At 38.8% G+C, this 15,542-nt stretch overlaps 1 protein-coding gene across 1 annotated transcript in view; it reads right to left on the reverse strand.

The window, feature by feature from the left end:
• LOC148822271 (receptor tyrosine-protein kinase erbB-4-like) overlaps positions 1-15,542 on the reverse strand; it is a 375,272-nt gene that overhangs the window by 22,039 nt on the left and 337,691 nt on the right. Inside the window, exon 21 of the mRNA XM_088930325.1 lies at positions 923-1,078. Coding sequence (XP_088786451.1) covers positions 923-1,078 — 156 coding nt within the window. The remainder of the gene's footprint in view (positions 1-922; positions 1,079-15,542) is intronic.

Genomic DNA, 15,542 nt, shown 5'->3' on the forward strand with positions numbered 1-15,542 from the left:
GAAGTTCAGGACAAGTGATATTTTGATCCTATCTTAAAGTTGCCGACTGTTTTGTATATTGCAACTTTCAGTAATTGCATCCCAATGCTACTGCACCAGTGCCTTCTTCATTTCTAGATACGCAATTTAATGACAGGTGATTTACTTGAAATGCATATAAAAAATAAATTGTCGAAACCTATATGAACCAAATAAATTACAGTGTTTGCATTATGAATATTTAAGTTGGGTTCAGCTTATATACTGTACCTTTTGGTGGGATATAACAGCAATAAGTGTCCTTTCTCACTCTAGAATAATACATATGCATATACCTGTAACAGATGAACTGATGATATTTTAAATTAAGAACAAAACTGTCAAAAGCAACTTGAAAACTTGAAAAAAGTAAATAACTTATACATTAAGTGAGATGTTCTGAGGTTAATCTTACTACAGGCGGCTATGTACTGTATGTACTAACTCAAACTCTGCAATCTCTGAAATTTCAGAAACAAAATTGGAGGGAAATAAGCATGTTATATATCTTCAAATTTATCTTGACCATAACATTCTGGCAGAAAAAATGTTTAAAAGTTCACACAAAAAAATTCATGCAAAAATGAGTTATGTGGTTTCCAGTTTTCTGATGTTCCCCTCCTTTCTATAACCCTATGCATATTCTTCCCACTGTTAGTAGAACCTGAACCCCCTACGTGAATCCAGAAATTATGCAGTGTTAAGTTGCAGAAAATCACACACTGTATGTTCACGTGGATGTGGTGACAGTGTTTTCTCATATCAACTGGGTGCCTTGTGTCATATGAAGACACTATCCAATCAGAGACAATTGAAAAGAGGTTGGCCAAACTCCATATACACCTCCGGGAAACAAACAGAACCATCCCTAGCTTGATGTTTCCCAGCATCCCCTTGCACTAACCTTGCCCCCATCAGCATTGTACTCCTTCTCGTCCCCATCCAGCAGGCGTGCTAGGCCAAAATCCGTGATCTTGATGTAATTGGGTGATTTTACCAGCACATTCCTGGCTGCCAAGTCTCTGTGGACCAGCCTTCTCTCCTCCAGGTACATCATCCCCTGTTAAACACAAGCATAGCTCCTGTCACACATGGAGACACATGTAAACCTTCATAATAATACATCTTCAGTGAGATGTTTCTCTTAAAGGCTTACTGAGCACAACATCATAAAACTTTAACACTTTCTTCCTTAATATAAATTTTGTATATAAATATTATATATTATATTATAATAAGATAAATATTGTATTTTATATTCTTAATTTCTTTTTGGAACTCAATGTAAATGATGAGGAAATATGAAAATGTCTGTAGTCTGAGTGATTGCATTCCACTTTCTCAAGGCAGTGTTTTCCTTATCCTTGAGTAATACTGTACTTCTTTGAAGAGGCACTATTCTACACCCTTCTTGTGTATGTAGCTGAAGTTCATCACAGGTCAATGTCACCTTATGGTGAAGCAGAACTAGAGCAAGTAAAAAAATTCAAGGTTAACCTGTATTTGTGTTGCTCTCGCATCACACTTTTAACATCTGTGATGACACATTTGTATTTTCACAGAATGTTTGTCCTTTTCAAGAAGTAAGAAGAGTGGCATAAAAACACAGTCTAAACTTTTTTTTGTAGTTTTAAAATATCAATCATTATGGAGTAGACAACATTCACAGTGGGGAAGGAAATATGTTCTGGAATAGGTAACAGTGTTTAAACTTACAGAATGACCGGCAAGCTGTTTAACCTCGTACGGGATTAAAAAGATGGTATTAGGTAATGTCCGTGTTGAGACTGAAAAAAAACTTTTAATAGCACTCTCACAAGCTGCATTGCTTCACTCCAAACATGACATTGAAAAGGAGTGATTTTGTACTTGGCAGATGAAGAAGGGATTGGATTTTAATTTAATAAACTGTGCTCACACTTAATGTCCAGTTAACAGCTCATCCATATAATTATCCTTAACCTCTTGTATGAGCACTGAGAGGATTTAAAAAGCAACAGATGCTTTTGGTTCTGTGATGCAGATGTTTAAAAAAACAAAACCGTAAGTCTTAAAATGAGGTGAAAACAGATTGCAAGTGGTTTGTTGAATGGTAGCCTCCATTAAACACCCAGTAACTTCCACCTACTGTATATCTCCACTACACACTCCCAAGTACTTTACTTCTTCCCCCACATTTAAAACAGAACACAGACGCACATTTACAGTAAACACAATATTTTTTTACTTGTTACGTCCAGCCAATTACAACACATTTACAAATCATGCTGCTCCCACCTACGCAGTTCCAGCCAATGAGAGCTTCACTGGCTGATATTTCAGTCTGAAGAAGGAGGGGATCTGTAACACCAAAAACACAAAGGGCTCCCTCAACCACCCACCCTCCCCTAATCAGGATACTACAGTTAAAGATAAAGCATGACAATTGCAATATTGACATTATTTATGTTCAAATGACAGTATGTGTGTGCATTTTGATTATGTCTGTTGCTTCCTGTCTTCTTTATTCAGATGCCTTGTACTGTTCTGTGTCAGGTGATGGCAATGGCATGTGGGATTCTGGATTCAGGTGTGTCCGTTTTGTTTGTACAGTCTCCATGACTGTCATCGCAAGTTCTAGTAATCCTTTGTTTCACTTCTAATGCCTGTAATTATATACAGAAGAAAATATTGTAACGCTTCAGGGTTCAGGTGGGCGCCCTTGCCGCCGCCGCATCAGGTCGGCCCCCTGCCGTCGGGGACTCGAACCCGGGCCTCCGGCGTCACTCAACAGGAACCCAGCCTGTTGAGCTAAAGAGAGATCTCCCCCCAGCCCAGCGGCTGTGGGCCCTGCTATTACAGGGAAGGGCGGTGACGTCACTGCTCTGGTAAGCCAGCTTTCACACTCAGTGGTACGGAGAGTGTAACGCATACACGTTACCTTGGCGAAGGGCTATCCCATCCCACTTCAAACACCAATGTAACGCTTCGGGGTTCAGGTGGGCGCTCTTGCTGCCGCCACATCTGGTCGGCCCCCACCGTCGGGGAGATCTCCCTTTAGCTCAACAGGCTGGGTCCCTGTTGAGTGACGCCGGAGGCCCGGGTTCGCGTTCCCGACGGTGGGGGGCCGACCAGATGGGCGGCGGCAAGGGCGCCCACCTGAACCCCGAAGTGTTACAATATTTTAAAAATTACGTTAAAATACAAACTTGATTTGCTAAGGCTTAGAATATATTTGTTGTTTCATGAGCTACTCAAGATCAAACATTGTGAAGCACTTTCAATTGAGAGCTGAAATGCACTGTCTGGTATAACAACATCTAAGTGATCAAACTGGAGGCATTGATTTTCTAGATGCAGTGAACAATACATGTCATTGATTTAGAGGCTACTGAGAAAAACACCTGTTTCACATGGTAACATTTCTTTTGTTAAAAAACAATCTTTGCTATTTTCTTGTTAAGAATCATTATACTGTATATCCCTGAAGTTTTGTGGATGCAATTTGAAACTGCAGGCAATTACACCATAAGAATGCACTAAAAACACTTCAGACTAATATAAAAGAAAAATAGAACAAGTAACAAACAGAAAATGGTGCTGACTGTCCATTTGGTTGTGAAGAGACATTACAATTACCTGTAATATTTTTCCTTTTGTTTATAATAACCTTCCCTTTATCTTTTTTACCTAACAATTATAGTGCTCCTACATTCATATTTTCCTATATTCTTATTGCATTATTATATTTTCTGTGGGATTTCTTATATTTTTACTGTACCTTGTCTCTCTCATTGTTACTGAAATTTGCATTTACTGTAGCTATGCTGTCTGAGTTGTTAAACTGTTTTGTCCATTTTCCAATGATTGTCTCTTATGTGTTCCAATCCATTGTTTGAAATAATGACTTAATGTGATGAAATCCATGTGTGTGTAGTACAGTATACAGTATAGTGCTGTGATTGGCAGACGTGGATCACATGACCTGGGGTTTATAAACTTACCTGTGCCTCAGGCAAGACACAGAAGACAAAAACAACAGCAGGAGGCGAGACTATAGCCAGAGGGCATCCACTGTGGGCCTTGTGGGAGACCTTGTGAAAATACCCTTTCTACAGGGAAAAGGGTAATATCACCTCCTACATGCATCCAGATGCTAAATGTTATTATTTTACATCTTCCGTGCAATATTAATTTTCCTAAGGTCTGCAGTCATTTAAAGAAAGTCTTAATCATTCTGGTTTCATCCTCTGTCCTCTTTGTCTAATCTAGGCAAGACAAATAGATGGCAGCAAAAAGTATCCTAAAGAGTTAGATTTTAATTTTTAACCCCCCCCCCCAAATTTACATCTCTAACATCATTCTTTGGAGTGAGTGACTGATTGTACCATAAACCTCCCATCAGCATTTTAGATTTAGGTTAATTTTTTTCTGATTCAGCGCACACAGTATATCTTTCTGCTGCACACCTAATAATGGAAAGCAAATGTTCAATAACCTGTACCAGTCATCAATTTTTTATGAATACAAATGGCCACAAAGTGAGAGGCCCGGTCTTAGAAACTAGTTCCAATTTATCACACGAGCAAAAATAGTGGATGGCTAGGAAATTGGGGAAAAAAAAACCTCTTGTGCTTTAAGAGAGAGCCTATGTTGAAAGAAGCGTACACTCCCAGGAACAAAAGAAAACCTCTCTTTAATTATTCTGCCTTGAGCCTCTATGGAGGACTAGGGTGTTCTGTTGCTAGGCAATTTCAAAAAGCAAATGCCAGTTTCTGGTCAGACCTCACGGCTGCCACTTTGGAAAGAGAGAAAGACAGTGTGCTAGAGCAGGTGTACAGTAGGTGTGTGTCTTTCTCCCTTAATAAGCCTTCTTCTTGTTAATACATTTAAATGTTTTTTAAAAATGTTCGCCCAAATCAAACAAGTAAAATACAATCAAGGAAAGAAAACAGGCCCCTCATCCCAAAATGTTCGGTTTGTCCATCCCAGATCATCTCCAGTAATCCCTCCATCATTGAGAAACTAAAATAAAATAAGACAGCTACTGTACAATAGAAGCCCTAAAGTATGAGTCCCCCACAGGTACAATGGACCTGAGCAGCTGAGAGCTCTAATTGGGATAATACAAATTCTGCCACCAAAATTGCCACCTAATTATTGAATGATCCCTTCAGAACTTTTAACAATTTGTAGTAACTGTTCAATCATTAACTATTGTCTTCATACTGTACCTTGGCAGGGAAAATTAGGAAATAGTCAATTTTTTTCACAAAGAATAAATGTGCATATGTAGGACCCAGCCTATATACAATGCAGGCTCAATGTCAGTAAAGCTGAAATTAAAAACCTGATGTTTGTTCTTATGTCTTTCTTAAAGCTGTGAAAAGGGCTAATTCCTAGGACCACACAACAAGTTTCTCTTCATCCCCTTTGGGGCACACTGTGTTTTTCTGGTTCATAGCTAGAAGGGAAACAAATGCATTATGATGGGCAGAAGAAGTGGTGTTATGCAATTGCATTTTGCTTGGTCTGCTTTGAGGGTTGTCTGAAACATACGGTTACTGTGTACCTCGTTACAGCAAAAATGCTGAGCCCCTTTCTTGTACAGATTCCATTTCAGGACTAAACAGGCACCCAGAAGAAGAGAATGGACATGACTGTAAAAGAGCAAGTTTTTTATGTAAACCTGTGTACTGAACAGTGTGTGTTTTTAGTGTGTTTGAGCAAGTAAAGGGTTGGAAGGCGTTTTCTTAGAGTAAAGAAACATGTGACTACATGGGATGATGCTGGACAAAGGAATTCAATAGCACCATTTCTAAACAATCCAATCACAAAAAAAACAAACTTCAGTTGACCTCTATCATTCAGGCAGCAGGATTACTTTACAAGATCTATCTGTCTCCACGAACATACCACAAAGAGACTTACATTTACCCCTTTAGACTCCACAAGGCTTTGTCTTTCTGTCTCTGAAGGAGTAGAACTTAGCACAACATATTTATGCCACTGCGAACCATAAATGTTGCACAAAGCTTCACAAGGAGCAAGACTGGAACCCGTTAAAGGGTTGAACAATTGAACAGCTCAACAACTTCATTAGTGCTATCTCTGGAGACCAAACAACACCGTACCAGCTGCAGTACACAGCTTGTTTCAGCAAGTAAAATATCAATAGGAAATGGAAATTAGGATGACTCGTTTCTCCTTACTAAGCTGTTTTGAAATATTACTTTAAAAACATGCTACATTATAAGTCAGAGTCAATAAACGCATTGAACTATAGCAAGACTTTATTATAATTAAACTAACTACACCATCCATGTAGGGATATCTGCCATACAATAAAGCACTGCGTACTATGTACAGATGATCAAAATTAATTATGAGGTTATAAAACATATTAAATAAAATAAGATGTATTTAGCATGTCTGGTTAGTCACATTAACTTTGATTCTCTTCATAAGGCAATTGAACATCTCTGTAAAATGTGTATTTTCCTACAGTATATCAACATCTGGTCTCATTTTCTCTGAGGCAGAATGAACTGAATTCTAAACTGTGTCAAAAGCCTTCAAATTCATATGTACTGTAGTTCTGCTTTAGTGCTTCATAACCAGTCTGCATGTATGCTGAGAAAGATTTCAGCCAGTACAAATATTGGAAACATGCCATTTGGAAATTGCCCATGACATTCACTCTTTCAAAAAAAGGCTGTTATTTTCTACGTCATTTGTCACGTAATTTACAACAAAATCACAGCCTTATCAGAAATTGCTCCCAGGCCAACTACTAAGCATGTTGCTTATCACCCTTCAGAACATTTCATTGCTGAGTCCCAAAGTGCTACACTGTTCCTTGGACACAGCTCTGGGTACTCCAGTTCACTGCCACTCCAGCTATGCTTCAGTACAACACAGCATTCCACATTCATTCAATTCTGATTGTCCTGAGTAGAAGAGGAATGTACAGTACCATTTGACTAGACAGAGTTGAGAAATAATGTCAGACACAGCTACGACCATAGGAAGAACTTAACATAGCTTGTAGCAACATTTCCTTCTTAGGCTTATTATCTAGTAAACAGCCATTTTTCCTCCTGAGCAGCAAAGGAGACTATAAATGTAAATATAAGAATAAGCTTGAAAGGCCACCACGTACGTGCTGACCATGAGAACTAACAACCCTTCTCACTTGGTAGACACACCTGCTTAGACTCATTCTATAAACCCAAGTCCAAAGGTCAAAAAGTTCCTGTCTCGTTTGACTCCATGTTTGTACACACAGTTCTCAATCCCCCCCGTCAGTTAATCGGGAACACAGCATTTAAGAAGAAGAAAAAGTGGGACAATGCACATCACAAACTTGCATCACAGTATTTTTCTTTCTATTTAAATACCAACCTGGAAGGGTCATGAGAGCAAAATCACTGCCCGGCCCCATATTTATATGCTTCTTTGTGATTTATGACTTTGTGTTAATTAGCTAATTAGCTATTAAACTGCAATTAATTGGCATTTTGCAAACTGGACATTGATTCCAAATGACCTCCAAAAAATGAATGGACTGTACTTTTGCATGTGTGTGGCTTTTAGGGATCTGCCATTCAGAGTGTATGAGCATGCTTACATAACCATATACAGTATGTGTTTGAAAGCAGATATGCTGTTTATACAGTACAATATGTTGGTGCCACTGGAGATGTACTGTATGTGTGTGACTTTTGGGATGATGTATAGAGACTCATATAGGTGTTTGTATAAGTTTGCGGGCATACAGTATGTGGGTGTCTAAGACAAAGAAAAGAATTTCGCTATGCCTGGAATAAACCCTAATCCTTGTACTTGAATACAAAAAGCACATAGTAATTTTCTCAATTTTCAAGACAATTAAGCAGAGAGAAAATTGATGGCTTGCAAATGCATGCATGTTAATTAAGGAAAACAATGAGGTGAATTTAAAATGGAAATATTGTGTAGAATGCAATCCATTTTTAGAATTTGGAGACTCAATTCACACAGTGCTACCACACCTGTAGAAGTACTTTAGACTACATGCTGGGGCAGTCAACAAATAAAGACCCCACTTTATTGTATATTGAAGTATATGACAAAAATCTGGAAGATCACACAACTGCAACAAAAGAACCAGCTTGTCTGCTTTTTTAGTCCAGTCCAATCACAGGCAAGCGATAGAGGGAGGTATAGTAGTTTAATTCCTCTGATGAAAATTAAGATGATGCCTGCACTGCTAACTGCAAACCCCTTTGATTAAGGTAAAGGATTTGCACAGGGTATTCCATTTAGACAGAGACAGGGGTTATTGTACTTGCATTGAAGTGTCTCTGCGACACTATTATAACATATACTGACAAAAGCTGAATCCACCAAAATTGTGTTAAAAATGCATTTTTGTCCAAAACCATTTCACCACTGCTGGCAAATGTGACAAGAAATCAATAGTCAATCAACAGAAGATTTACAGAATAAGAAATAAAGGACCATTTATCATTTGCCTGTCATTTAAGGTCTGTTTTCTAAATCTGCACTTTGGATTTGGACTTGTATTGGTCTGGATACTGTATATACTGTACAATACCATAAATGCAAATACAAAATGCAGCTGGGTATTTTTGACTTAGGAGACTAAAGCAATATTAATTATCATTATTAACTGGGGGAATGTTTTTGCAGTGTTTTTCACATTCAACAGCTTGTAAAATTTCTTTTGAAAAACCAAGCGATAAATGGCAGTTTGTTATATTAGAAAAAAAAGCAAAAGGGCAAAAGCTGCCTAGATCAGGCACACGGAACACGTTTCAGATAAATCTGGGGAAAGGGGTGCAGAGGAATCTTTTCAACCTCAAAAACTTTCTCTACTTTTCACACAAATGACAAGCAGGTTGTTTTAATGTCCCCTAACCCATCAACAGTGTTTACAATACATGCCAGCTGTATTTATACTGTATATAGAAGTATTTACTGAAGCTATACATGTATTCAGTGATCTATCCCACATATGACACAGAGGAGCAGTAAAGCAGGAGTGTACTGTATATAAAGGTCCACTCTTACTCACAAGGCCAAATGAATGCTAAATACTTCAATTCTTGCAGTAGCTTTACGTGGCCTCCTGCCAATACAATTACAATGGAAAGGACAAGGCTGCAAGTACACACTCTTGAAAGTGTATTTAAAATAGATTACTTCTGGCTCTTAGGCAGGGGATCAATAGAGATGTTGATTACAATAAGTCTTGAGACACTCGTGCAATGCAATATTTATCCTTTGTGTCTACTTAAAAGCAATCAGAAATCAATGAAATATATAGTCCATTAATACGGTCAATTTTACATCGATAAGGCAAGACAAAAATATTGGTAGCTTAACTAGAAGCAAAGCACCAAAAATATTTTTTTACTTATTAGTGATAACCATGAAGGAAGAGACAGAATGTGAACTGCTGGCAGGGGAAATAACTGCACTACAATGGCAAGGCTGTGGCAATATTGTAAAAGCAAGCGCACTACAATGGGATTATCTCCTTACCATTTTCAATCTGCTGCTGGCAGTACTGCTAGACTATAATTAAAGCAAATGACACTGGCAAGCAGACTTTCAGTATTTATTCTTCCTTTCTCCCTCTGCACAAAACAACAGAGGTGCCACAACAGCACTGGCCCTCGTTAGCACAACAGAGGTGCCTTTTCTGCTATTTGCAATGACTGGTGGCAGGAATACTGTACAGGTACTTACTTAACATAGCTGGGTTACAATGCGCAGGACGGGGTTCAGTACTCCCCAGTGGACAGTTCATCCAATAGATGGTTCTATTGGAACATTTATTACGATACTTGTGTTTTATCTAAATTAATCATTCTAATGTTATTCGCATACATTATACATTTGACTGACAGCTACATACAGCCCATTAAACAAGTAATAGATCAGGTTAAGTGACAGAAATTGTCTCTTCTTTGGAGCGTACAGTAAGGACTCTCTCCACTTCCCATCACCAGCAGGGGGGGTAGTAATCCCTAAATTTGTGGTTACATTTCAGTCAGTCAGTACGGTCCTCTTACACTCTACCTCCCCCTACTTGCCAGGTGTTTGGGGCACCAAAGAGAGTCAGAGCACCGGTTAAATCCTCATCATTATCAGAAGATGACATCTGTCAATCATTTGAATTGGACATTCATACTGTGTTCAAGAGGAAGTCGGAAAGGCTTTTTAAAAACTTGATGCCGTGTGATGAGTTTAATAATATTTCACAGCAGCCTTAATAAGAAAATAAAGCACGATTCCCTTTTTCCAAACGTTTTTGGCTCATTTGACAAAGCAATTGCCCAAGTAGGCTAAGAAAGTTATAACTTAACAGCTATGAATCCTTTTCAACAAAGCTAGCTTATCAGATCTACAGTAAATCCACAAAAGTGATTTAAGTGAAAGTGCGTTTAAGTGAAAGAAAGCTAAAACTTTTTACTTTCCTAAGCATAAAACCTCAGTCGTGGTATACTATAACATGCCTCTTCTTAGTAATCACAACACCACACGTTAGTTGATTTAGAATTTTGAGCAAAATGCCATTTGTCAGCATTATCACTGATTGGGTCTTCTTGTAACACACCAGGATAGCCTTCAGGACCTGATCATTTCAGCAACAATTTCTTTAAACTCTGCCATTAAATTCTGCTGTAAATCTGCTTTTCAATAAAACCACTGTTTCAACTATTATAATAGATTTCCTCAGTATTAACTAGAGTGATCATATTCAATAACAATGTGGTATCTTGAATACTGGTACTGTATTGATAACTAGAGGTAGATAAATAGAGGTACTGAATGATAACTATTTGGTTGAATTAGACATCTAAAGCGTCTCTCCTCTTATGTTCCTCGTGTGAGGCAGCTCCCAAAGTCTGAAGTGTTCATGGCTATTGTTAAACTCAATCCTGCCTCATCTCAGTGAGGCTGTTGTTGGCTTTGCCTTATGTTTAAGGCTCCAAGGTGAACCAGTGATGTGTTTCAATGTGGCCTTAGAAACGGTAATGATGTTTTCAGAGGTGGGGTACCCCCCTCCCTAAGTACTAAATCAATCTTTTCTTTTTCTTGGTGGAATATTTATTCTAGGTGGAATAACCAGGAATCTGTTTAGATGCTCCACACCAACCAATTCCCACTATGGTTTTTTTGCCTTTTATATTCAAATCACAGAACGAAACTCAGAGTAGTACAACCTGATGGCAGCACAACACACACTTAACAGGAACATAGAGATCTTAAGATTCCTGTTCATTTAGTTTATTAAAAAAAAAAACAACCTCGCAATACAGGAATAACAATACAGTAAATAACAAGACAAAACCCTCTCACCCCATATGGGAAGGGAGTTTAGGTTGGATTAGCTCTTTTTCGTTTAGCCATTCATATTATTCAGTACCTGCTCTGTGCATTAATAGGGGTTACAGCTCCAGGTCCCTTTCTGGATGTTCCAGTTGGAGGTGGAGACTCCCTCTGTGGCCTATTAGAACAATTTCTAACCACAAATCCCAGTGACTGGCAAAAAAAAAAAGATTGTCTTTACCAAAAGACAAGGGGCTAATTAAAATTGAAGCAGTGCATCTGAAAGTGGGAGCCGATTGAAGAGCTCTGCATAGGCCAACAAGCAGACGTCTGTGGTGAACGGGGGGTAGGAAGGGCAGGGGAGGTTATAGGGAGATCCTCGATGATAAAACTGGGATAAACATTTCATGGCATGATTCAACCAATTTAAAATTTCTCTGCTGAGTTTCTCGCATTTATTCAGTATCCTGCCTGGTAGCTTTAAAACGCTGAACCACGATCCTAGGGAAGAAATAATCAGTGTCTAAGGGCAACAGCACTGGCACTTACAAAAGCAAAATCCACAGCTTCCAGATGATCATACTCTGCGTGACAGTAGTTAGAACATGTCCACTCAAATTTAAGCTTTTAAAAAGCTTTAGAAAGGTTTTTACTTCAAAACACGTTCTTTGTCACTCTCTGCAAAATGGAATTAACTTTCAATTCAGAGGTGGTGTGTGAGATTAGCAAGGAATTAAAAAAAAAAAGTTCCAAGCAGAAAGAGGTACAGTATGTGGTATGATCATACCTACTGCTGCCCTAAATCCTAAATGAGAAAGAACAAATCCCTGTTTCATATCCATTAATTGCAGGGTTAGTCTAATGTGAGAATACAGAGGCTGAGCAGTGAAAGAAATGCAGAACCGCAGGGATAGTGGCCATCAGCCTGGTTCCCGACATCTTCAAACAGCAGATCTACCACTGTGTCACAATTAGTAAAACAGGAACTCAAAGGCTGTGAGATTTATTGTTTTATACTAATTTATGAGAAAAACATTTTTCATGGTGATCTCTGGCACTATGCCATCATTGCAGCTGTGACTGTAAACCACTGCGGTTTGAACATCCAAATGCTCTCCATACTGTACATAGACACGTCTCCCTGTCCTTTCACTTCACTGTGGCCCTTTGACCCGATCCTCTCCCTCTCTCTGCTTGTTATTGCCTTGTCAGAGAGGAGCCACCCCAGGGAGCTCCTTGTCTATCAATAGTGTAATGGGCAAAGCTTCTGTAATCTCCAGGCCTATTAGAGAGCCAGAGAGAGCTGCCAGGTTTCATTTAGCTCTTCACTTCCATTTTTGCCCCGTACTCTTCACCACGTCTTCATCCTGTCCACAGAGCTCTCCCTCCTTCTTCTCTTTGTCAAGTGCTATACAAGTGATAGGAAAGGGAGACAGTGGTGAAATCCTCCAAGCGCTACGGAGGACCTAAACCCTCACATTGTATCATCTCAGCAGGCATTCAGGAGGCACTGAAGACTATTATTAGCACAGTAAGATATACAGGACTTTTATGTGGCTTCACTATGATAAGTGTATAAAAGTGCCTATATTCCATTGATTTGTCCACAAATACAAACTTCTTAGTTTTATGTCAATATGCTTCATTTATTGCCACCAACTATGGACAAAAGCTGGATGGAAGTGCCACAACTAAGGGTAACAGGAAGGCATCTTACTGCAAAGTACAGTGAAGAAGGTGAGGCTAGAAACTGCAGAATTCCTGAACTACTATCTGACTTCTAATCAAGACAAATGTGAAAACCAGTCATCTGTTATTCAGTTTTGTACATCTTGAGCAAAGTAAAGATATCATAATAACACAGGGCATTATAAGCATCAATTCATGTGCCTTTGGCTGTGAGATTATTACCCCCCTTCATTAACCAAGTTGTATTTCTACCCTTGTCTCTAACAGCTTGAGTCCGCAAAGGTTTTCAAATCAAAGCTCTGCAACTCTTCATTCAGAAATACTCCTCTTTTTGCACAAGGCACATATCACACTGCATACATTGCCTTTCTGTTGAAGAGTCGTGCAAATGACAGATGACTGCTCCAGTGCACCTGGCCTAAAAATTAAAAGTGTCCTTCTCCTAATTCTGTTGTCTCTGCTGTGCAACAGCAATACACAGCACTGTGTCTTAGCTCCACACACCAGCCTCTGCTCTGCTGTGATGAGTGTGTGAGTGACATTTTCATGTCTCATTCATTTAGGAGCAGGAGTATAAAGGCCTCAGAAAGGAGGCACGGCTGGATTTTCATCCAGACTGTGGCAGCAATGTCCAACAAAACACTGAAACAAGTTGAATACTAGTCAGCTAAGGGCAGTGTCAGTTACTGCCGGCTCTCAGTCACTAAACCTGCAAGGCATTAAAAGGACTGTGGTTTTAACTTTGACATCTGTTTTCATTACTTTAGTTTCTCATAGACTTAATGGGCAGGTCCTCCAATTGTGCTGTTAGCAGTCCTTTTTCATCTAGCAGGGCTTCAGACATACAGACGCTGGCCTACTGTGAAACTGTAAAGATTGTCAGCAAAAAGCCATCACAGCAAGTCAGCACTGGAAGATCATTGAGTCAGGTAATCCAAAGGAGTCCCATTTTAATGCTGCCTTCATCCTGAGATGAGTCTGAGTCCCATTGTATATTAGAACGGGTATAAACAGGGTTGCACACTGGAAGCATTTAATTCACTCCGTACACCTCTAAGAGCAAAGCCAATACTGTCCCACTTTTCTCACTCTCCAACACAACTCCTACAAATGATCCCTCTTCTTCAGCATTTACATCAGGCCACCAAACTTACAAGCCTTTTCCTAGTGGTGTTTTGGTGAGTAGTTGACCAATTGCATGCTACTAGAGAACCAAAAAAAAAAAGATTCATACAACACTGTCTCAGTGATTTTATCAGTGATAAAGTTTATCATCAGAATTCTGCTTCAGAAATGTATTCTGTTAAAAATACATTTTAGTGTTTTGCTCCATGCACGGAAGACAAGAAAAAGGAGTTATTAGTTGCCCACCAATCAAAGTGTCAAACATGTCAGGATTTAAATCAAGGGATGTTATTTTAAAATTGTAAAAGCCACTAGTAACACCCCATTTAGAATGTTGTATACACTCTTACACACATTACAAAAATAATGTTGCTGTTCTGGAATCCATCCAGGGAAAACAGATATATTTCCAGGATTAAAGAAATGTCCTACTCTGGCCGGCTAAAAGAGCTGAATTTCTTCAGGAGGATGGATACCTTGGCATCTTTTAAGAAATGGCTGAATGAAACGCTTGGAACAATTAGCTACTAGCAGCCAAACAGGACTGATGGGCCTGTCATTTCTAATCTTCTCTTTTGCAACCTTTCTTATGTTCTTAAGTATTCAAAATACTAAAAAGCATTAACAAAAATCAACCCGACAGACTTCAGAATCAACAGTGAAAAACTAACCAGAGCCAGAGGTCACAAAAGTGAAAATAAAGGAGAAAAGGAGGCCCTTTTTTACATCAGTGCATCAAGATACAGCTGGATGAAATCCTTGGGTCGATTAGCTATTAGTAACTAATCGAGCCGGGTGGACTGAATCACCTGCTTGTAACCCTTCTTATATTTCACTTGTTTTTTCATCTGTTCCTTAAAATTATTCTATCTGACACAAATCCATGCGAATCACCGTTTAGACCTTGCAGAAGTGTCTAATTGCTTGGGAAGAGGTGCAGGCTGAACAAATGTTTACAAGATAGAAATACAGAGAAATCAATAAAAACATAATTCTTTGATTACATCTGTATTGAATGCCATGTGCACCTGTGGTACTAACAGCTGAAGGATGCTAGTTGCCTAGTAACCATCTATATCGTAGGTGAATTCATCAATAAGCCATTGTTATCAATGTCTTTTTATAACAAGCCAACCTCCAGCTTTTATCTTACCTTGTCTGAACATAGCACTAAATTGACTGTTACTGATATAGCCCATAGTGTTTATGCAAGAATACATCAGGGATTTCATCTTCCTTTTAGTCTCCTTCATCAAAAAAAGCAGCATTTAACAGAAGATTAATATCCACGGTTTAAGATTATGGTACAATAGAACTTAAATCTATAGAAAGAGATTAAGGTACAATATATATTCAGAGCTCTAATGGGATTCGTAGAATTTGTAGAA

This window comes from Atractosteus spatula, chromosome 13 (genome assembly GCF_055471065.1).
Source record: "Atractosteus spatula isolate fAtrSpa1 chromosome 13, fAtrSpa1.hap1, whole genome shotgun sequence".
Lineage (NCBI taxonomy): Eukaryota > Metazoa > Chordata > Actinopteri > Semionotiformes > Lepisosteidae > Atractosteus > Atractosteus spatula.